Source organism: Rattus norvegicus, chromosome 14 (genome assembly GCF_021556685.1).
Source record: "Rattus norvegicus strain SHRSP/BbbUtx chromosome 14, alternate assembly SHRSP_T2T, whole genome shotgun sequence".
Lineage (NCBI taxonomy): Eukaryota > Metazoa > Chordata > Mammalia > Rodentia > Muridae > Rattus > Rattus norvegicus.
The window spans coordinates 31613806-31638036 of record NC_141547.1 but is presented as its reverse complement, the minus strand read 5'-3'; the positions used below and the strand labels follow the sequence as shown (position 1 = coordinate 31638036).

The 24231-nt window shown below is 43.6% G+C and overlaps 2 protein-coding genes and 1 long non-coding RNA gene across 10 annotated transcripts in view; 2 read left to right on the top strand and 1 right to left on the bottom strand.

Annotated features, from left to right (window-relative positions):
• The first annotated feature begins 21 nt into the window (after positions 1–21).
• LOC148001300 (uncharacterized) lies at positions 22–9959 on the top strand. Of its 5 annotated transcripts, none has more exons than XR_015637380.1 (7): positions 22–122; positions 2917–3019; positions 3971–4100; positions 4249–4426; positions 7102–7352; positions 9146–9275; positions 9755–9959. It is a non-coding gene; the product is annotated as an uncharacterized LOC148001300 (long non-coding RNA). The 5 variants fall into 5 exon arrangements; XR_015637379.1 differs by having other exon boundaries at positions 22–169; XR_015637376.1 differs by having other exon boundaries at positions 22–169; positions 3895–4100.
• Ppat (phosphoribosyl pyrophosphate amidotransferase) overlaps positions 5005–24231 on the bottom strand; it is a 34327-nt gene continuing 15100 nt past the window's right edge. Inside the window, exons 1-12 of one of the 4 annotated variants that reach the window (XM_087582134.1) lie at positions 22097–22436; positions 21091–21157; positions 20169–20375; positions 15484–15596; positions 15233–15378; positions 14902–14955; positions 13709–13781; positions 11961–12112; positions 11565–11692; positions 10261–10482; positions 8251–8371; positions 5005–7146 (exon numbers count right to left, since the gene is read on the bottom strand). In XM_087582134.1, coding sequence (XP_087438260.1) covers positions 6950–7146; positions 8251–8371; positions 10261–10482; positions 11565–11692; positions 11961–12112; positions 13709–13781; positions 14902–14955; positions 15233–15378; positions 15484–15596; positions 20169–20372 — 1410 coding nt within the window. In that variant the 5' untranslated portion in view covers positions 20373–20375; positions 21091–21157; positions 22097–22436 and the 3' untranslated portion in view covers positions 5005–6949. 4 annotated transcript variants of the gene reach the window in all.
• Paics (phosphoribosylaminoimidazole carboxylase and phosphoribosylaminoimidazolesuccinocarboxamide synthase) overlaps positions 22599–24231 on the top strand; it is a 33066-nt gene continuing 31433 nt past the window's right edge. Inside the window, exon 1 of the mRNA XM_087582145.1 lies at positions 22599–22992. Coding sequence (XP_087438271.1) covers positions 22608–22992 — 385 coding nt within the window. The 5' untranslated portion in view covers positions 22599–22607. The remainder of the gene's footprint in view (positions 22993–24231) is intronic.

Sequence of the window (24231 nt, the reverse complement as noted above, 5' to 3'; positions counted from 1 at the left end):
CTCGCCGACGGGCTCCGCCCCAGAATGCCGCGTCATCCTGCAGAGCGTGGGACAGCTTTTGCCCAGGCCAATTTGGACTGAGCAGATTCATACCTGACCTACACTCCCAGCAACATACCTGTGTATGTGTGTGCGTCTGTATGAGTTTACGTGTACCGTGTGCGTGCAGGTACGGACGGATTCCCTGGAGCATCCAGGTGGTTGTGAGCCACCACGTGGGTGCTGGGGACCTAAAACTCTCCATCACAGTTGAAATTTGACCTGGAGTCTCCGCCTTCCTAAAGGGAGGGGGCTGCGTAGAAATATCCCAAAGTCTGAAGTGAAGAAATCACCATCAAATTGGCCTAATGCCATCCACATCTTCTGGGAACATACTCAATACTGGTTGGGATCTTTACTGCAGCGGTGAAGCACGCAAGGGAAGCCCCCTTGAATGTGTGTTTTCCAAGGGCGGCAATTATGACAAAAAATGGGAAGGGTCACAACTAGGGTGAGTTACTGTGCCCCAGCAGAGAGGAAAGGAATAGGGATTAAAAAAAAAAAAGATTTATTTATTATATATAAGTACACTGTTGCTCTCTTCAGCCACACCGAAAGAGGACATCAGACCTCATTACAGATGGTTGTGAACCACCATGTGGTTGCTGGGAATTGAATTCAGGACCTCTGGAAGAGCAGTCAGTGCTCTTAACCACTGAGCCATCTCTCCAGCCCAGGAGCAGGGATTTTTGTCTCTGTGTTCCTGGAGGAAGAAAAGGTGGGATCGGCAAAGCATCCATCTATAGAGGTTTAAAAGGCATAGCAGTATGTCCTTAGCAGTTGGGGACCAGAAGCTTGTAAAAGGCCACGATTCACCATAAAATAACACCCCGGACTCAAGTAGTATGTAAACAACGCTTAGTGTTTTATCCTGCAGAAGTCCAGGATGCTGGCATCTCCCAATTACCAGGATAGAGAGACAAGTGAGCTCGAAGATTTGATTTAAAGCACATTGGAATTCCGGGTTAGATGAGCTTTATCTTATTCTATCTCTAGGCATTGTTATTGGGGAAGTCTAGAAATATTGTTGAGGAAGTCTGGAAACCGCTGCTGACCATTGTCCTTGCCTCAGGCCAGGTGGCTGGGCAGCCCCTGATAACAGGGCAGTTTCTGAAGCCTAGTTTTTTTCTACTAACTGACTTGCCTGGGCTTAGGCCTAGCCGATTAAAGTGACAGTTTGAAGCCTATCATGGAATCAGCCCAGCCTTCTCATCTGTTGTACCAAACGCGCAAGAAATACCCATTTGGAAGCCACCTTTTCCTGTGTACTACAGGCATCCCCAAACACCTTTTTAGTGTTTTATTCTAGTTATCTTTCAATTGCTGTGAAGACCAAAAGCAACTTGGGGAACCAAGATTTATCAAAACACTACCACTAACAAAAGTCAGGATAAGAACTCAAGGCCAAACTCTGGTGGTGGGGCCTGATGCAAACACTATGGTAGAATGGTGGTCACAGGCTTGCTCAGACTGCTTTTTTTCTTTTGAAAAAGTATTTCATGTGTAATGGCCTTTTACCTACATGTTTGGGCACCGTATGATGCAAGACCACAGAGGGATCTTATTGTTAGGACATCTAGAACTGGAGCTATAGATGAGTTACTCCGGATACTGAGAATTAAACCTGGGTCTCTGGACCATCTCTCCAGTCCTCACTGCTTTTCCCAATGCTTTCCAGTATTTCACGGCTTTAAGGGATTCTTAACTTGCCAACTCAACCCCTTAACACCTCATCCTTTAGAAGTCTGATTCTGAAGGACTCTAGTTCTTACTTAAGTGTAAGAGCTATTAAGAGGCTTGGCCTGGTAGAAAGTAGGTAGGTTATGGAGTTCCTGTGAAGGACCCTAAGGGCTTTCACCAGCTTTACACCCACCGCCTCAGGTCAAGGTTAGGCCAATTTCATTCTCCACCCACAGTTCTCGGGAGGAGTAGGGACATTCTTGAAAAACCACAGAATGTACTGACTGATAGTCACATGACCCCCTGGTCCCAGACAGAGTTTGAATGCATGTCATATGCTTGCTAGCCAATAGATTCAAAGGTCAATATGCTTAGCCAATAGGTTTAAACTATAACCTTGCTGATGTAACCTAAAAAGTATAAAAACTGCTTGTTATAGCCATTCCAGGTCACCTTCCAGGAGGGGCTGATTGAAGGTTGACCCCAACACGCAGGAAAATTAACCTCTTGGGTTTGCATCGAACCCCATTCTCATGTCTCACTTTGGGGGGGGGGGGTCTCCTGGTAGTTAAGACTCACTTCAAGCCTTACAATCCCAGCTTGTTTATTTTCTTCTTCTGGAGTATGGTTTCTCAATATCGCCATGTTGACCTGGAGGTTCAAGAACCTCTTGCCTTAGCCTCTCATTCTCTCACAGTAAAGACAGACTTTCCACTAGGGGAGAGGGGATTTTGAAAGCCAAGTCCCCCTCACCCATTCTCCCTGGACATTTAAATGTTTTTAGTGGTACAGTGTGGGTCCTCTTCTCCTTATTCTGGATTGGCTGACTTCAACAAGTAAAAGGGAGATGATATACACAGCCTCACACAAGCAGAGACGTGTCCAGGACTGATCTTGGGCACATCAGTAGAGTGAAAAAGCCCACCAGGCCTTTGTTCTGAATGAACATGGGGGTTATCCTTGGCCTCTTTTCCCACCTGTCTGCCTGTTGGGGTGCTTACCTTCAATAATTTGTGCTTTTCCCTTTCCCAATTATTTTCTTCCTACTCATTTTGGGCTATCTCATGTTAAAGAGACTTATCTAGAATGTAATACATTCATGATCACCCATTCTTATTTTAAAGTTTTCTAAAAGTCAGTAAGGGTTGCAGAGACTAGGGTGCATCTCAGTTCAGTACTTGTTCAATGCCATTTCAGTTGATACACCATGGGCAGACCTTGAACGCCAGATACCAATCAGTGCCTCAGCCTCTTAAGTAAACGAGCTCACAGACCTGCACCACTCTTACACTGACTCTTGGTAAGTAAACATGTATGCTGGGTGAGGTTTATGAAACTAGAAAGTGGTAAACAGACTCAGGATGGAACAGAAAGCAGTTTCTTGTGGACTTTATGATAGTGTATGGTCCTAGCCAGAGCAAGGCCTGTTGTTTTTTGTGATTCATAAACAGGAAGTTTATATAATTATATGTCCATCTGAGCTATAATGTACCTGGTTTATCACAAGCTAGAATTGAGGATGGCAAATGTTGCAGCATATCTTATACTGTGACCCCCAAGACTGTGTACTGGAAAAACCTGTCTCTGGTTATATGGCTCAGCCCTAGCACACGCCTTGAATCCAAGAACTTTCTGTTTACTGTAAACAAGACTAAATAAAGTCAACCATAGGTCAAGAGGTGGAACAAGCAACCATTGACAGGGAGTCAACATGGGGAAAAAAATAAGTGAGAGGAAGTCAGGAGAACGGACAGAGACGAACAGGAAGCAGGAAGGAGGAACATTCCATTGGAAGGGCTTTTGAGATATTGTGTGCACCACCCCCCTCACCACTGGGGAATTTGTTAAGAGTAAACTAGTACAAAACCCACACTGTAGATTTTGACTTAACACTGTTCCCCTTCACCCAGGAACAGTCTACTTCCCAGAAACAAGAATATCAGGTACTATATAGCTTAAAACCAGTCCCTTTCCCATATGTAACTCTTCCCCCCATATGTAACTTTTATACAACTATAACAGCTATACTATTTCCAAGTCTACTTCCAGGTGTTAAACAGTAAGTACAGTAATGGCAGCCAAGTGCCGGAAGTCCTCAGCACATTCACGATCACATACTGCCCATCTCACTGCCTCTCTTCTGATTCTCCTCCTCTTGCCCCCTCTCCCCCCCAGTCTCACTTCTCACTGGGAAGCGAGCAGCACTGCTTCCTTCAAAAACAATTTGGAAAACGGTTTTTCCTGTATGCAGAACAATCCACGAAAGTCAAGCTATGAGTTTCTAGTGAGTGGGTTAAGCCTATCACAAGCAAGAGCCAACAGCAGGCAGCAGATAAAGTGAGTCCAACAGGGAACGCCCTGGAGGACAAACAGGACCCTAGGTAAGTAAGGCTTCCCAAGCCATTCCCACCAGAGGCACTTTTATATTATGGGCTTTAGTTTGGGGAGTGATTGCTCTCTACTCACTGGCTGTTCTAAAGGACACATCGTTTTCATTCTTGGGCTGTTTTGCTCTTTCTCTTTTCTCAGACTGGAGCCCCGCCTGGCCCTGGACAACTGGTCTTGGAAGAACTCTTAGGACCAACAAGCTTAGGGAGCCTTAACGAGAAGGCTCGATGAGAAGGGCACTTGCTGCTGAGCCCAACTAATGGCGTTGTCTGAGGTCCAAACTGAAACTCTTCTGGGAAATGAGACTCATGGAGGCGGGGTGAGCGATACAAAAGCAAGAGTTTGCAGGGGCTGTCCCATTCCAAGGGGAGACAACCCTGGATAGACTCTTAACAGGGGGTTATATACCTTGCAAACAATTGGGGCAGAATTTGCACAAAGGTACCTAGGCAGGGCACAATGGCATTTGATGGAAACAACTTTCAGATCCACTCCGTGTACTGTTCAGGACTTTTAGTTGGGAGGCAGGTAGCTTTGTGTGACAGGTTTGGTTTGCTGCTGTTCCAGGAACTAAACCAGCTTTTTTCTTCCAGGAAGGGAGGGGTCCTTGTGCTCAGAAGTTTGTAGTGAGAATTTTCCCGCTGGCCCCGTATTGGTCCCAATTCTGGTTCTTTCAGTTGAAAGAAGGTAGACAGATGACTCCCACAGATCGTCTTGACATTCTATTTTCCAATTACTTTACTGCCCTCCTGCTTGGCATGTGTTTGCCCAGCTCATAAGAGATGGACTATTTATTAAAATGCCTGAATCAGAGAAATAAGATCTCATCAGCTGATGCCAGGTATGGAACCTGGCACTGTCTTCATGCTGCGCACCATAATGTACTGATTACTACTATTTTTAAAAAGCACACATATAAACACGTTTATTACATATATTTGTTGCAAAAAAACAAAAAACCACACAGGCACATACAAAACAAAAAGTAGGCTTACATTAGTTTAGGACGTTAACTGTCTTCAAACACATTTTTCATCTTCTTTTCAGCATATAGTACTCTAGTTATATACATTTAAAGCAGATAAAATAAGGCTTGAAACTGGTAAAATGTTAATTTAATCCATATTCAGAAACTTGTAAAATAAAAGGTAACAATGAAGAAATAATTAAGAAAGTTGTACAAACGACCATGGTTATTATTTCCCTTTATAAAAGTATTCCAATAAAACAAAATAAAAACTGTGGAACACAAAAGTCAAATTAGAGATTTTGGTTGTAGTACCTTCCCTGAGTTTCTTTGTAAAACATCAAATTTAAATAAGGCCATTTAAAAACTGACCTAACGGCCTTACCCCTCCACGCCGCCATTACACACAATGCATGTAACACAGGAGGTTGCACCCACTAAAATGGCCCCAGGGCTGTGAAAGGCCAGCCTGTGTCTATGCCACAGGACAACCTCAGGCACCGCACGCAGCACATGACCTCGAAGTCCTAACAGTTTATTTTGACCTGCCATGTGACACACCACACTATATACCAAATGTGGACTAATGATTTCAGTTTTTAATAAATATTATATTTCTAAGTGGGTTTGGAAAGTAGCAAATTTTGGCAATATAGAGACAATTATTTTTCCATGTGAAAAATCCCACACAAACAGGAGTTAGTAAATCACCTCAATCCACTAAATCTGCATCATAAAAAAATTAAAAATGTCACTAGACCTAACAAAAAAAATTAGAAAAAACATGATCATGAGCTAACGCTTGGGTACAGGCAATCTAATTCCCCAAACAGTGGCTGTCCCCTCAGCCTTTAAACAAAATCGGCCCTACTGTGTCTCTATTCCCTCTGTTTAAACCAAATGCATACATGTATACAAGTACACAGTTCTGTAAATGATCAAGCACTCATTCAAACAGCCAAGTTTAATCAAATCAAGGATAAAGGCTTACTTGAAATTAAAATTTTCTCTTTCCAATGTACTTACTAAGTTATTTGCTAGGCTAAATATTTTCTGTCAAGTGTAGAAAAACAGGGCTCCAGATAGATTTCTCAGTCGTTCTGGTATATCCCAAAGAGATGGAAAAGGTCTGCAAACCTCCATCACAAGGAAACTGAAAACTAATTTAGTGAAAGCTAATTACCATTAGCTTCTGAAGCTACTGACCATGCATGGTAAAGAAGCAGGGGTAAAACGGCAGCTCTAAGCCTCCCAGACAAACACACAAGTTCCCGCTAAGCATTAAGTTTATGAATGACTTAGGAAACAGATGTGGAGTCCGAGGCACAGAAAGAGGTTCTTTATCTTGAGACAGGAAAACCCAGGTTGGCCTTGAACTCAGGACTCTCCTGCCTCAGCTTTCCACATAGGTTTTCATTTTTTAGGAGTTGTACACTGGTCCCCAGAGCCATACATGTGTGTATGGGGTGGAAGAATCAAAGACCAAGGCCATAACTGCAGACTTGACTGCATAGACTAGATACATATGGGGCACAATGAATTCAAGCTTTTCATGAAACTTTATAAAGCTTCCTGTCCTGGGCACACAACCTCCCTATCTCACCTCTTTAGAACCATTCAAGCATGGGTCTGGGAAATGCCACTTCCTGCCTTCTCTTGGGTGAAAAGTCAGTCCTTATACAAAAAGAATCCCCACATGTCGCATTACATGTAATCTTTATGATTCAATTATAGCAATTCAGTGACCTCAGAAAATCTCAAAACTTAAGGTATAATACATAAGCAAGTGGTGTCCATTTTGTACCAACTGAGGAACACATGTAAACCACTTCTTGATGACCTTTCAGTCTGGAAGCAGCACATCGGTCCAGGCAGCTACCATTCCAGATCCACAGGGTACTGGCCAGTGAGGCAAGCCGTACAGTGTCCCGTCTTCTCAAAATACTCCAGACCATTTCCATTTTCTTGAATTGTGATATCACGCTTTTTAACTTTCTGCTTCTTGAACTTTATTTCTTGTTGCACAGACGAAACTAGTCCTTCCACTGACAGATACACAACGCTGTTTGCTCCTGCGGGAGGAGAGGAAAACATGTCTCACTACAACACAGCTACCTACAGACATTGCTGACAGTCAGGACGAAAGCTTCTCTCTTAGCCTTCCTGAAAAAGGGAAGTTGGATGTGATGACATACAGCCTGCAGCCCCCGCTGCTTCAGAAGCTGAGGCAAGATGATGTCAGGACCAAGCCAACCAGGACAATTCAAACTTTTAAAAGGCGAGAGAAACTGGGAATGTAGCTTAGTGGAAAAATGCTGGTTTAGAGCGTACAAATCTACAAATCTCTCAATTCAATCGTGTGTGTGTGTGGGGGGGGGGTTATTCTACTCTACGATAAAACATGGTCTTCTGATCTTGCTTTGACCTATAGCTCTAATATAAAAAGTGCCCCACCTGTTTTTCTCTTTAGAGTAATTGTGTTCAATGTCATAATAATTATTGTGGGGTTTTTGTTTTTATTTTGTTTTGTTGAGACAAGGCTTCACTCTGTAGCCCTGGCTATCCTAGAATTAATTACCATTATAGACCTTGCTGGCCTTAAACTCGGACCTGGCTGCCTCTGTCTCCCGTATTAGATTTAAAGGCACGTGTTACCACATAAGATAGGATTTGCAGGGGTTGGGGATTTAGCTCAGTGGTAGAGCGCTTGCCTAGGAAGCGCAAGGCCCTGGGTTCAGTCCCCAGCTCCGAAAAAAAAAAAAAAGAACCAAAAAAAAAAAAAAAGTGTTAAAAGATAGGATTTGCAATCTTTGTGTTATTACTAGAAGGTAACTTTTGGTGCTACTGTGAATGACTGACCCCCAGCGTGTATGTGCGCATGTATACATGAGTCTGTAGAAGGCCAAGGTAGTGGTCTCAGGGTCACGGATTCTGTGACTCTAGCTAGCCTGCTTACTCTGGGTATACAGTCTCCACTCTGGAATTAGACACACCTACCCCACGTATCATTTACAGACTCAACTCTGGTCCCCCAAAACTTGCAGAGCCAGAACTAGAGCCAGGACCAGCTCCCCAGCACTCAAATTTACCTTCCAACTAATTGCTGTTTTACACAAAAGTACACTCAAAATTTAAAACAGACAGTTAATAATATTTATAGAAATGTTAATACCTACCAAGGTACTCTGCAAGATACTCAAATTCGGGCTTATTGGCTATAAGCTCTTCTTTTGTAGGAATGTTTATTCCCATGAAGCACGGATGTTTTATTGGTGGCGAAGCGACTCGAATGTGTACCTTGGGAAAAAAATCATATCATATACTCGCAGCCCAACTAATCATGCATTCCTGTTGACTGACTTTATACATGCCTAGTGCTTTTGTTTTGTTTGAATGCCTAAGAGGTACTTTGCTGATCTGTACTTAGTAAAAATGGTAAAATCTGCTAGGTTATAATGAAAATCTTACTAATCATAACATGGCTCCTTCTGTCTGCTATTGGTTTTGCCCTTTCTGTTTGGTCCATTTACATGGTTACAACTAGTAGCTACATTTTATTTTTAATCTTTCATATATTATAAATCTTCACACAGATTTAAATGTCCATGCCATATTTCATCACAGGCAAACATCTCACTTTATATACTTAACCTACTTGCACGGTATGTGATTAGCGATTCTTTTTTACTATAGCAACAGATGCTGAATTGATTATATCCTCTTGTTTCTACTCTCTAACCTTCATAGAGTTCAACAGTGAGATTAGCAGAACCATAATCAGTCATAAAAAACCTGGAAAACCTTAGTAATTCTTGAAATGTTCTAATACAGGCCGTCTTTATTGCTTTCCATCCCACTTTTCAAACTCATTCAAATATATATATATATATATATATATATATATATATATATATATATATATATATATATATATATGTATATATGGCATCTTGCTTCTATAACTTAAGGGACTGAAATAGTTACAATTGAGACTCCAACTGAGTCACACGAACTTTCTGAGCTTTTCGAAGAATTTAAAAGTTATTTTATACTACTTTTTGTTTATTAAAGGTATAGCAACATGATATGCTGCCTCGTTTTATGTCAACCTCAAGTCATCTGAGAGGATGGAGCCTCAATTAAGAAAATGTGTCGTCCATCAGAGAAAGCACCTGGCCTCACGGAGACTTCAAGTGCCAGGGTGGGTTGATGCCCAGAGGAACCCCCACCTGCTCAGAGGAATAGGGGGAGGGGTGTGAGGGGAGGGTAAGAAAGTTAGGGAGAGGTGACTGAGGGCAGTGAGCAGGATGTAAAGTGAATAAGCAAAATTAATTAATTAATTAAGTAAGTAAGTAATAAAAACCTCCTTAGCTCCAGTTGGAGGCAGGCTTGTAAGGTATTTTCTTAATTAGTGATCAATGGGGGGGTGGGGTGGGGGTCCAGCCTGTTGTGGGTCATGCCTCCCTGGTCTGGTGGTCCTGGGTTCTTCTATTAAGAAAGCAGGCTGAGGGGTTGGTGATTTAGCTCAGTGGTAGAGCGCTTACCTAGGAAGCGCAAGGCCCTGGGTTCAGTCTCCAGCTCCGAAAAAAAGAACCAAAAAAAAAGAAAGAAAGCAGGCTAAGCAAACAAAGAGGAGCAAGCAAGCCAGTAAGCAGCACCCCTCCACGGCCTCTGCATCAGCTCCTGCCTCCAGGTTCCCACCCTGCTTGAGTTCCTGTCCTGACTTTCTTCAATGATGAACAGTGATGTGGATTAACCCTTTCATCTCCAACTCATTTTTTGGCGGTTGTGGTGTTTCATCGCAGCAACAGAAACCCTAACTAAGACGGATGTCTAAAGGAACAATATATAACATTAATTAAAAAATATTACAGTGTGAAACATACTTGGGTTTTTTAATTGTTTTTTTTTGGAGACAGGATTATATATAAGCAGCCATAGCAGGCCTCTGCCACTGCCTCCCAAGTGCTGGGAGTGACCTTCTAGGTTCACCTTTTCAATCTATGAAGGTTAAACTTAGTAGAGTATAAGAGTAGTTAGTTAGCACATGTTCTCCTTCGCGCTGCCCAGCTCTATAGAGCAACCTGATATGCGACGTTACAGGGACTCTCACTGGGATACAGCACTCTGTGCCCACACCATATGGTTAATTACTGGTACTACAGCATATGCTTTAAAACACTCACCTCCTTTGCACCGGATTCTTTGAGGAGTTTTATGATGGGTGAGATAGTATTGCCTCTCACAATGGAATCATCTATGAGAACAATTCTTTTGCCTTTAAAGTTGTCAGACAACACGCCGAATTTCTTTGCAACCCCAAGTTGTCTTAGCCTCATGTTTGGCTGAATGAAGGTTCTTCCTACATACCGGTTCTTACACAGCACCTCCACATATGGCAGCCCACACTGATGGAGGGGAAATAAATGCACGTTAGTAGCAAAACTGGCCTAAAAACATGACTTTGAGAGACAAAAGATCTTCATTCATTCACTTGAGGTAACTGTCTCTATAGCACATGTGCACTATTCTTTCACGTAGAAGCTAAGTAAGCATGCTCATCTACCTATGACCACTAAATTCTGCATGCATTCATAATGTCACCTTGTTTCTGGAAAAGTATTTCACTATGTTGCCTAGGCTGGCCTCTGACCCATGACAATGCTTCTGCCTCGGTTTCTCTAGTACTGGGATTGAAAGCCTATGCTAACAAAACAGCTCTATCCTTTTTTAAAAAGTGGGGGCCATAGATTTTCAAATAAGATGCTATCTTCTTCTGTGTGACCCCATGAAGAAGAGTCAGAAATACAAGAAAATAGGCTATTCCAAGGAAAAGAAGAAGGGCCATGGAAACTCACAAAGGAATTGATACAACAGTTTAAAACACTGGGAAAAGGATGAGCACACCACCAATAAAAAGCTAGCCAACCTGAAGGAGTGAGAGTGTGTGTGTGTGTGTGTGTGTGTGTGTGTGTGTGTGTGTGTGTGTGTGTGTGTTGAAAGCAGAACAGGGACCAGGTGAGAGAGGGAGAGACCGTAAGGTAGAAGTGAAGGACAAAAGAATGCCCCTAACAGGAAAGCACAAAGGACAGCTACTGTGTGGGGGGAAGCAAGAGTACAGAGAGGGAGAAGAAGGGGGTGAGTAAGAATACCATAAATGACACGTGTATGTCCAAATGTCACAGTGAAACCCATTATTCTGTGTGCTGTTAAACATTTAAAATGAGGGCCAATATTCTCATCTTTGGGTAATTAAAAATGACTTATTGCATGGGCTTGTGTGGAAGTCAGGGTCCGGGTTCTCCCGTGGTCTCGGGAACAGACATGTCTCAGCTCACTTTTTCTTGAAAGAGATGTTTAATAACTCAAGCACAGGAAGGTACATTAGATACCAAATCTTTTCTTCTTAAAGTTAATGAATTTCCCTTTGTGGGTCACATTTCTTATTTCACTGCCTGTGACCAACTCACAGATAATTAAAAATAAATACCTTTGTCGCATACCCCAGGGCCGCAGGCGTGGCAGATTCTGGAACTGTGCTGACCAGGTCCGCCTCCACCGGTGCTTCAACTGCCAGCTGCTGGCCACACCGGTATCTTACCGTATAAACCATCTGGTCTGGAAGGTTTGGAAAGAAAACCAAATTGTCTTAACTTAGCAGAATTTCACCTTAATATGTATTAGAAAGATAATCTTTATTAAAGAAAACCAAAATCTAACAGTTGAAAAGAGAAGCAGTCATGACTTGTAATTCAGTAACATATTCACAGCCGAAAGCCATGTTCCTCCCAAGAGCCACATGTGCCTTTGGGCCAACCAAGGACTCTCATGTTTCAATAAGATAAATGAGACTACTTAAACAGTGAAAGAGAAGAAACATACTTACCTTCAAACATACTATCTGGTCTTGCAAAATAAACATATTCGAAGATACAAAAAGCCACTGGGTCTCCATTAGACCTTGGAATTATATCAAGAGTTCTGACACCATGTCTGGATATTTCTACAATTTCCCCAGGCTTCACTTCATGGCAATATCTGAGGAAAAACAAACAACCAGAAGACACGCGTGAAGCCTATCATTTCATACAAAGAGTATATGCTAAGTTTTAAGATAAAACAAAGGGGTCGGTAAGTATTCTCATCCATGTGCCCACTGTCAAGTCCCGAAAGCACACGCATTTTCCCTATAATCTGTATTTATCACTCTGCTTTTAAAGTTATTGTGCCTTTTTTGAGAGAAAGAGAGACAGAGTGGGTAAAGAGACTCTTAATTAATTTTTACTATCATGACTTAAGGAGCTGGTGAATGGTTGGGTAGGGAAGGACACTTGACAAACTGAGATTGTCCGGGGAGCCCACTTGGTAGAAGTGAAGAACTGACTTCGCCGTTTTGCCATTTTACAGGTACACAGGGGCACACACACCCCTTCACAACACAGAATAAACAAATACAAAACAGACAGCCCGCTCAGCCCGCTCCCAGGGGCGAGGACTATGCCGCAGCCAGCTGTTACTGCTTGCTGAGGTCCAAGCTCAGGTCTGCACACTCCAACAGCAGGCTCTTCACCAACTGAGCCACTGCCCCAGCTCTTGAGTTCCTTCTTTCTAAAGTAAGTCCTCGGCCGGCAGCATTCGCTACTAAGCCGAGAGACCTTAGTTTGATCTCCAGGACCCACAGGGTGGAAAAGAGAACTGACTACTTCTTTTATCCTTTGATGCTGCACGTGCTCTTCCCCACGAAAAATAAATAAATGTAATCATAAAATAAACAAACTAAATTGTGTGGGTTGAGCATTGTGTCTCAATCTGTAACCTCAGCTCTTAGGAGACAGAGGAAGAATTGCCACAGGATCCAAGGTAGCCTGGGCTAGAGTGAGACCTAAGATCAAAACCAAACACATACACAGTAGGAAAAAAAAAAATCAAGTGAGTCAGACAGTATTTTCAGAATCAAAAGGTAGTATTGGAACGTTAAAGTCACATTGCTAAGCACACTATAAATAACAAAACACATTCATAAATGCTTTCTTACAGCAAAGAAAAAGGTTTGGAAAAATATCCAGGTCAGTGGTGTTGACACAAGTCTTTAATATCAGCACTCAGGAGGCAGAGGCAGGCAGATCTCTATGAGACCAAGGGCAGCCTGGTCTATAGAGTGAGTTCCAAGATAGCTAAGGCTACAGAGAAACCTTCCCTGTCTCAGAATCAAAACAGAAAGAAACGAAAAAGTAAATAAATAAAATATCTACTACCTCCCTTTAAAAATTATACAATCTGATCCTCTCGTTTCTTTATCTCTAGTTTTTGGATACAGGGGTGACCAAGCTGGAATTAACTCTTAAGTTTAAGGCTCAAATACATTTCCAGCTCTAACTTCCCCCCAGCCAGTTTTGGGCATTAGGTGTGCATTACCACACTTCGAATAAACTCTGTTCTTTCCTCTCGCTTGCCAGCCCTCCTTTGGGGGAATTAGGAAGATAAGACACAGTGTCCATATATATCCTCAAAGTTATAACCTCGCTGTCTTAGACTTCGGAGTGCTAGGAATACAGGCATATGTCATCAAATTTGGTGGACATTTTTCCTCATAAATGTAGAGAGAAATAACATGATGAATGGGATACGACTTACCTCGCACCAATAGATAAAAAGCTGCAAGACTCTGAGGACACCACCCATCCTTCAGTCTCTGAAGACTTTTTCTCTGTTAAGTCACAAGACAATCAATTTACTGAATGGATTCAGGGTCCCTTGTTTAGTGCTGGCTTTTTTTTTTTTTTTTTTTTTTTTTTTGTATGGAGTCCTGGGGACAGAAGCCAGGAGGAGCCTTGCACAACCTAGGCAAGTACTGTGTTAACCGGCTATATCCTCAGACCCCTCAATTTTTAAAAAAAATTTTAAAGGGGTGTTTAGGCCCATGAGACAGCTCACTGGGCAGAAGTGCTTTCTGCCAAGTCTGACATCCTAAGCTTGATCCCCGGAAACCATGCAGCAGGAGGAGAATGGACTCCTAGACTGGAGGTCCTCTGGTCTCCGCCTGTCATTTGTGCCCCCAAACACAGGATGTAATAATGCCTGTTTGTTTTAAACTAAGAAGCTCCTCCAATAGAGCAGCTGAACGCCAAACAGAAAGTGGGCATCATCTGTCACATTAAAAGCAGGTGGTGCCACATGACTTAAATAAGCCGTTCCCTTCTCGCATCGTGATATCGTGCTTTGAATGGGAGCAATAAGTCATAAAGAAAAACTACAAAGGATAGGCCAAAGAGATGAATTATTAGCAAATTAAGACTAAAGCTAGCCAGTGGCTTAGTGACTAAACTGCTTGCTATGCAAAAATTTTTTTAAACGATTTATTTTATTATTTATATGCGAGTTCGTTGTCACCCTCTTCAGACCCCAGAAGAGGACTTCGGATCTCATTACAGACGGTTGTGAGCCACCATGTGGTTGCTGGCTCTGGAAGAGCAGTCAAACTTAAGGGACTGAGTCTGGCTCCCAGCTAAAGGTAGGCATGGCGGTCATCACCAGTAACCCCAGCTCCGAGAGAGTCCCACAGAGCTCACTGGGCAGCCACTCTAGCTGAAAATGGTGAGCTCCAGTTTCAGGGAGATCTTGTCTCAGAAAACAAAGTAGAAAGCAACAGAAGTCGATACTCAAGTTGACCTCTGACCTCTAATCAACACATGCATAGGCAAGCACACCTGTATGCACACATACATGTATGTGCTCACCTCCACCCCTTATATTTTCAGTTGTGAAACCATAAGGATCAGAGTTCAGATCCCAGCACCCACATAATAACCCTCACACCCTGCACTTACCTGTAAATGCAGCCGAGGCTCGGCTTCCAGCAATCTTCAAGTTCAGGAAAGACCCTGCCTCACAAAAATAGGAAGAGTGACGGGATGATCCCAGACACCCTCTTACCAGCACACAGCCATGCAAAGTCTGTGCACACTCACATAAATGTTTAAAAATAGATACTGTGTTTTCTTCCCTATTTCCTCCTATCCATAAGCTTCCTGTAACCACAGGTTGGGGGAGGGGCATACAAGAAAAAGGGGAGGAAAGCCAAGGATGTTAAGACTGGGCAACAGGAAGTCAATAATTCTGAAAGGCGTTATGAAAACAAAACTCCCTCTGAAACGTTACCTTTGTCATTTATGTCAGAAACTGGCATAAGACGGCCGATGCATAGAGGACGATTTCCGTATGGATCTCGCACTGCGTAAATGACGTCCCTGTGCATTATGACCAGGGAGTAGGCTGCGGGCGCTTCCTTCATTAAGTTCTTAATTCTGGAATTACAAGTAACTGAATGAATCGCTCTGGCTACATAAACACACCTAAGCAAAGCTCTCACTGCTGGAGCTGCAGCCATCTATAGGCGGTTCTGTAGTTACCTTGCTACCCAGTCTGGAGTATCATCTTGTTCCTGAGGAGGGGTATATGCGAGTAACTGGGTAATCATTTCACTATCGGAGGATGTGGAAAGCCCAATACCATGCCGCAGAAGCTATGGGAGAGAGACGTGTCATCATTAGACCGTTAGATGCCTCCCTGCCCCCCAACACACACACAGATACTAAGTCACAACCTCTGTGCCCCACTAACGGTATGTGTACACTCATGGCAGCGGCCCACTGCTGGGAGCAATTTGGAGTTTCCAGAGCTAAGCAGAAAAATTACTTTAGCAGATACAAGGCAGAACTTAAGTCTGAGGCTGAGTAGACTTGCAAAGGGCTTGACCTGGCCTTTTCTACCCTCCACAATCCTGATGAATAGGGCACATTCCTTCCTTTACAGTAGCAAACGGCACCAAAGATTCTCAAACCCGAGTTTGTTGGTGGCATGAATGGAACAGCCACACGGAGAGAAGTCAGGTATCAACATTTTAAACGACTAAAGGTAGGAGATATTAAATAAGAATTAGTTAAGTGTACTGTATGATCATGAAGTTCTGACCAAGACTGACCAAGACAGAGGCTGTACCACAGACACGTACAGAATGATTTAAGTGGACACCGAAAAGCATTTTTCAAGAGCTGGCTACTGTGTAAAGTTCAGTCTAATACCTGGATAAGGAGCTATGTCTAAAAGCAAGGAGCTACATGACTGAATTCTTTTTTTAAAGATTTATTATATGAGTACACTGCAGCTGTCTTCAGACACACTAGAAGAGGGCATCAGATCCCATTACAGATGGTTGTGAGCCACCATGTGGTTGCTGGGAATTGAACTCAGGATCTCTGGAAGAGCAGTCAGTGCTCTTAATCACTGAGCCATCTCTCCAGTCCCCTAGATTGAATTCTTGGTGATGATTATTTCTAAGCAGTGAACTTTTGTAATTTTCTTCATAGTTATTGACTTTTGTGAGGGTCAACATTTTAAAAAGTACTCACGTTCCCAATTTATGGGCAGAAATGTGTATTACAGTGCCACAGTGTCACTGCCAACAAAGACCCCTAAAGCTACCAGAGAAAGCAGAGGGACATTGAGTGGTAATGAGACCTGGGTTCTAGACGCTTCCATACCACTTCACAACCAGTCACTAACAACGCATCATACCTGAGTCATCGGCTCTAAACATGCTAAACGGAACGCACACACATGTGCACATGTGCTTGCTTTACCAACTCCGGCCTGGCCCTGAAGTTATCAAATGAAGATAACCAGAATCTAGAGAACTGGAGGAAGCAGATGATAATCTGTGATCGCATAAATGGGCTCAGAGGAGGTACCAGGAGCACACGGACACCATGTAACTAGCAGCAAAAAGATGAAATGACCACCATAATTAGAAGCTGCACACCAGGAACAGCACACAGGTTGCCCAAGTAAGCACTTTGCCCCTCTTCCCAGATTCTAGCTTCCTGTGATTGTTTCCAATTTATAATTTTCCTATATTTGTCACCTTTTAAGTTCATATTCCATTTTCCTTTGTGCCTTCTTATGCTTCAAGAATACACAGAGAGCAGTTCCTAATTCAAACCCCCAGAATGTTCCACTTCCCAGCACAGCTCCAGAGGGTCTAGACCAGCAGTCTCCAGACCTCAGAGGCTGCCGCCCAGCTGGCTGTTAACACGGGAACAGCAGTGACTTCACGACAGATCTTCGTTGTAATTACTTCCAATTATCTATTTCTTTAGATAAAGTGTCAAGAACTAGACATTCAGCCTCATGACTGACAGCTGTCAGACCCTGCCTGAGACTTGCCATTGCAGCAGTTACCCAAGAGCCAGCCTGTATTTGCCCGGGGACAGCAGAGATAGAGGCCAGAGGCCCCTCGGATATGGCAGAGGGGTGAGGAACACTGCTGTGTCATTCGTGATGCAGTGCCCAGAGTTTCCTGGGAAAGATGATAGCCCAGACTGCAGTTTTCACCATTTTCAGGGAAATCCCACGGCTGCCAAATAAATGGGTCAGGACAACTGCAGGGGACTCAGACCAACAGTCACCCTTAAGGCTTATATCAGTGTGAACGGTGTGTGGACTCTGATTCTAAGAACCCTCAAAGGTTCCTATGCCATGATAGTTTCAGATAACAGCCCAGCCTGCAGCCCATGGCCATCCAGATAACCTCTGGACCTCACCACAGTTGTCTTCAGCACCTCAGGGACAGTTCCTCCCTGAACCACGTCAACTAATCCAAATATATAGGCAAGGCTCCTCTCAGTCTCGGCACATCTGTCTGGGAGACTTCCTTCCTGAACACTGCCCTGTGCTGCAGAGAGCCACCAATTTGATCAGCTGGCTCATTTGATTAGCTCTGTTGTCTACTTAGGACCTTTCATTAGGGGTCCAGCAGGCTGAGATAGCTGAATGAAGAACATGTCCTCATCCCAGGGACACCCAGGAACGGCTAGAAGGTGGCTAAATGGTTCTAAGAGGGTGGTCAGGACCGTAGGCTACAGAAGGCTACAGAGAATTACAAAGAACTGTGGGAAAAGGCTATAAGCATCAGCTGCTCGTTGACGTTCAATTCTCAACACCAACATCGCAGCTCAAAATCCCTGCAACTCCAGTAGCCAGGAATCTAATGCGCTCTTCTTGTCTCCAGAGGCGCCATCATGCACATGGTACAAAACACACATTCAACCTCCCCCTGCCCTCCAGATCAAACAGAGCTGTGGGAAGTAAGTACTGGAAAGGAGAGACAGCAGAGAACTGTAGACAGAAAAAGCTCTGGAGGAGCTGCCAAGACCTGAGCTGGAAGGGTTCCAAAGTGCTGCCAAAGCTCTGGCTCTGGCTCCCCAACACCCAGCTCAGGCTGTAACGCTAGACACTGGGTCACTGGCACGCAAAGCGCAGGGCCTAATGTAACACTCGCAGCAGAGGGCCCTGACGCTGTAGGCTCAATCTGTGACAGAGAGGGGGCTGCACTTTCTGTCTTCATGACTTCCGTGCTTATGGAGCAGAGAAACCCCCAGTTAAAAAACAAACAAACATTGTACAAAATCGCCTTTATTTAGCCAATGAGTTTAATTTGCACCACGAAATATAATCGTGTTGGCTTGGTCTCTCACCTAAGCATTTCAGATAAGGAATACCGAGTCTGTGACCCACTTTTTTCCTACATTTTCATGCCGTTGCTCAGATAGGGAAAATGCCCGTGATTCCAGCGCTTGGGGGACGGGGGGCGGAGAACCACTTTGAGTTTGGTGTTAGCTAGAACTGAAGCTCTGACCTGGGCTACAGTAAGACTTGGCCACAAAAAAAGACAAACACATCATTGCCCTTGATACTGGGGTGGGGGCGTGGGGGTGTACACTCCCAGACTCTTGCAAAATCAACCTCTGCAGATGCCCAGGCCCCTTACAAACCAGTATGCAGCTAAGGACACGGCCCAGCAGCACACCGCTTGCCTAGTACACATAAGGTCAAGAGTTCAACCTCCAGAACCTCAAACAAACAAACGAGCAAGAGAAGCTCACACACCCCACCCCCACCCCAGACAGGGTTTCTCTGTGTAGCCCTGGCTGTCCACAGTCACAGAGATCTACCTGCCTCTGCCTCCTCAGTGTTGGGATTAAAGGAGCACACTGCTACCACCACACCACCACCACCACCACCCAGCCTCTTTATTTCTTACAGCAACAAACACAATATAAACCACTGACAGGTTAAAAGGCCAAATGCATACTGATTTCAGCCTAATTCTTCCTGGCACAAAGCCTAAAACTGTCTGAGCCACTAAAATAAGTGTATTTTGTCCAATAACATAATAAGGATAGGACTGGTACTTAGACACTCCTTGACAGCTACAGGATAGGGGGGAGCTACCATGGAAACCAACCACATGACCAGAGGGCTACACTCAGCCTTAGACTAAATCCTAAGGAGGAACAGGTGGTAAAGGTCAAGATGACCACTAAAGGCCAGTAATTTAGCAGACATGTGCTCATAAAACCTAAAAGAACTGGCTTCATGGGTCTTCTGGATGCTGAGCATAGTAGAGAGTGGTGCCAGAAGGCAGGTGCCCATGCCTCCTCCCACAACCTCTATCCCCATCCCACGACCTCTTCCGTATCCTTTACAATGTCTCTTAAAATACATCAAGATGTACAAATTAAACATCTTCCTGAGTTCCGTGAACTGCTGCATTACCAAACAACTGAAATCAAGGAGGGATTTGGGAAGTCAACTTACAGCTTAAGTGCCCAAGGCCTAGACCTGGGGTGGGCATCGGAACTGGGAGACAGTCTTATGGAATGAGCTTTAACATAGGGGACTTGAGGGAGAACTATAGGACACTAACTAGTTGGTCTAAGAAAACCCCACATCTGGTCACAGCAATATGGCTGTGCTGAGTTCAGACATAGGGAAGAGTACTTGAGCTTTCCTCTCTCACAAACTCTGGTAATCCTTTGTGCTGACGGCAACCACAAACCAACATTCCAAACGACAAAGTGGCACTGCCTCAGATCACTTGGGGAGTACAAGAATCTAGATTTAGAGCAAGCAGGCCAGGCAATTCTGATGCAATGGCGTCCTGCACCGAGGTAACAAGTGGCAACAACTAGAAGAAGCCACGCCCTTTGTCGACATCGACTTCCTTCCGTAAAGGAGCTGTTAACAAACAACTTACCTTCTTCCTCAGCCGAGCTGCGTTCACCAGCTCTCCGTTATGGGCCACAGCTATTTTCCCATGCAGAGTCTCAACAACAAACGGCTGGCAATTTTCCAGCTCACACTTCCCTGTGGTGGCGTACCGCGTATGTCCGATTCCAAGATTTGAGACATACAATTTCTTCAAATTGTCTTCGGTAAAAACATGATTTACAAGGCCCATTCCCTTGAGAAGTCAAAGTAAAAGCAGATCTTAGGAAAAGGCAGAAACTAGGATTGCTACATAATAAGACTATGCTCGAGACAACCCAAATTAGACACGCACGGTCTCTGTGCTCCAGAATTTGAATGAATTTGCTTTGGGGTGGGGGTAGGTGTGACATAGGGTTTCTCTATGTAGCCTTGGCTGTCCTTGAACTCCCCCTTCTGAGTGCTGGGGGTAAAAGGTGTGCACCACCACTGCCCAGGTGAATTCATTTTTTAAAATGGACCGGGATATTCAATTACTAGTTTAGGATTGCCATAGCATTGAAACACTTCTATCTTATGACAGATAGTTAGCAATAAGATTTTATTACTAGGCAATGAAAATCAAAGCATCTTAAAATATTTAAATAGATGACTTCCTGGCTTGAACGAGCCAGCCTAGCAAAAGATCACTGGGAAGGAAGGGCATCCTAATTTGACAAAAGTGAGGACCCACAGAGGAACACAGACCTATCCAAGAGTATGGCTTCTAGCTGCAAATTGATTTATCCCCCACCCATATTCATTTATTTACTTACTTGCTTACTTACAAACAGGTCTTACTATGTAGACTAAACTAGCCTCACACTCAGATCCACCTGCTTCTGCCTCAAGTCCTGGCCTTAATGATACGCGCCACGATGCCCAGCCTCCCCCCCAGCTCTAGCGTCAGTGTTTTTAATGTTCAAACTTACCTTATGCACCCTGAATTTAGGCACTGAACTCCCATCACTGGTCACAATACCAGCGCTCTCCTGACCTCTGTGAACAAAATAAATGTATCATTTGTTAAGTCAGACTGATAAGCTTTCTCAAGCACACCTTTCCCAAAAAGAGCCCATAAACTGAGGCTCACATGTTAAATGCTATGCACTGGCTTCACATCTCTGGATATAAAGATATGATAGCGTCATCTAATTCTAATTGATGTGCCAGGTACTTCAGCCATCAGTGTTTACGTGACCCATCTAATCTGGCTTTCACAGCAATCCTGTGAATGATTATGATTCAGAGAAATGCAAAGACAATGAAGCAATGTAGCAAACGTGCGGCCATTAAGTTGTACTGTGGACTCAGAACAGATAACCTGACTCCAGAATTTGAATATCTAATGCCTACAATCTCCCTCTGAATAAAATTTCAACCGCTGAAGTATGTACATATCAATATATATAAAAGAAGGCAAGAATACTTAGCTGAATATGGTAAAACTGTACACGACATCAAGGAAATTTTAATGGGACAAGGTACTATACCACAGGCTAGCTTCGTGGGTCCCCCTTGCTCTGACCTCCAGTGTGCTGGGATAACAGCATCATCCCCACACCCTGCTAAAATGCTTTTTTCTGTTTTGCTTTTTATATTCTCCAAGGTTTCTCCAACAAATCAATCCCCACCCCCCTGGTTTGGTTAACATGTCTAAATAACCTGGCTGTCCTGGAGATTGCTACATAGACCAGGCTAGCCTCAAACTCAGAGATCTGCCTCCTTAATGCTGGGATCAAAGGTGTGTACCATCACCCTCAGCACGAAACAACAGTCTGCAAGTGATTATCAGCTATGAACGTCAGTTAAAATGCAATGCTTTTGCAAATGTTTGCCCTTTTTCTTTTCTGTGTTTTGGTGTTTGCACCATGTGGGTGCCTGGTGCCCTAAAGGCTAGAACAGGGTGTCACATCCCCAAGGGCTGCAGTTACAGACCTTCGTAAGCCACCATGTGGATGCTGGGAACAGGGCCTGGGTCCTCTTCTTTGCTGGAACAGGTGCTCCTATCCACCGAGCTATCGCTTCAGCCCAAATGCAATGCTCTTCAGATACACAGCTATTCACACTAGCTACAAACCTTTAAAAATATCCCCACAGCTACTGCCAACCATTTCCAAATAATTTTAAGAAACCAACACTTTCGATGAAGCCAAAAATTACATAAGACTTCGTGCCCCCCACAAAGTACGTTTCATTCCCTTTGTCGCAAGGTTAATTTTCCCCTAAAGCCCAAATAAGATTAGCAGTCATTTCAGTCCAGGTTTCTTTAACCACCAAGCCTGCTTATTTGGCAGGTCCTCAAGTTACTCCCTTAGGCAGCTTGAACCAGTTAAACTACACCCTTTCAAGCTCTTAAGAGCGTATTGACAACCAGCCCTCTGGTTTCCTAGGAAACAAAAACATTAGCTAGAAATAGCAAATCATTTTTTTCCAGGTCACTTTCAACATGGAGAGTGGACCTGGAAAACACTGGACTGAGGAGGAGGTTAAAGCTTTACTAAGTGTCTGGGCAGAAAGAAATATACGAAAACAACTTTACGGAACACTGAGAAATAGAGAAATCTTTATTTACGTTGCTAAAAGGCTGAGATCACTAGGAGTATACAGAGATTGGAAACAGTGCCGGGCAAAGTATAAAAATCTCAAGTATGAATACAGGACAGTTAAGCATGCCCACAGGTCAGGAGACAGCTCTAGAACGATGAAGTTTTTCCATGTTCTGGATGCAATTCTGCAGTCTGAACCGACCGCGCGGTTAACAGAGGAGAGCGATGGTAACATCAAGTGCCTGGTAACCCTGAGCTCAAGTTCCGCCCCAGAGATCACAGAAGGTAAAAAGAAAATGCCATTCTTTTGTCTGTCACTGCGCTTACAATTTCTAAATACATGTGATAAATGTAGCCTCAAATATCAAGATTAATAATAATAAAAAAAAACATACCACTTGGCACAAGGTATGAATTCCCAAACCATTATTTCGTACACCCCAAACACAGATTAAAACAGCACTAAATTGCTATACTAACCATGGCTGGGTTGATATGCCTAAAACAGACAGGTCTGAAAGATACTTTAGGATTTATTTTTATACCCTTAGCAAAAGGGAAAATATCAAACAATGCTGTTCAGCTGCCGTTTTTCATATAGCTCCAAGGGAGACTGAAACTTTTCATCTACTATCCCCACCTCTTAAATGGATAAAGACAAACAAACAAACAACAAACTAACCAACAAGCTGTAATGAGCCCCCAGGAGCCAGGGCTCCTCCAGGAAATTGAATGCTAGGAATGAAAACAGGCTACCTGCTGGACCTTGTAGGGCAAAGACCTTCTTTTCCAACAATGTGTCACTTCCACAGGCAAGGTCAATAGATGGAGATTTTCTCCAGCTTTGGTCAAGACTAAATAATAAATAAGCCCATTCCCCATTTCTCTGTGTACTGTGCAGTTCTGAGGAGTGAACAGCCTTGCTCTTGCTGACCAAGTGCCACCTCTGGGCTGTATCCTTCCACATCTCTCCAGTCCTTTCTGTTAACTCTTGCAGGTTAAATATACTTGTTCATAACTGTAGATAAGACAGTCCTTCCTTTTCTCTCTTCTTCCCTCTCCTTTTCTCTTTCGCAGTGCTAGAAATTAACCTCTACATCCCTGACCCCACCCACTGACACTTAATGACAAGCAGACATGACATTTTTAGATTTAGTCACTTCTGTTAATGACTACACATGTCAATGGCATCTCACATAAGCCTCATGTTCATCTCACATAAGGCTCATGTTCTCATAACTGAAATCAGTCTGGACCATAGTCCCAGCGGCCAAGAGTCCACTCATTTGTCTCTCCTTGCTTTATACAAATGCACCAGGAACAGTAAGCATTCTAGCTCAACACCTCAAGACCAGAGCCTCTGAACAACTTTATGATTCGCACCACAAATGACTAACTTAGAAGGAAAAAGTCCTCCAAAGAGGTAGGTGTAAGAGCCTTTCCGAATTCCACTGACCGTTTGAGCCAGGCCCTTTCTGTGACCATAAAACCAGACAATAGACAAATAGACAATTCTATCTTTAC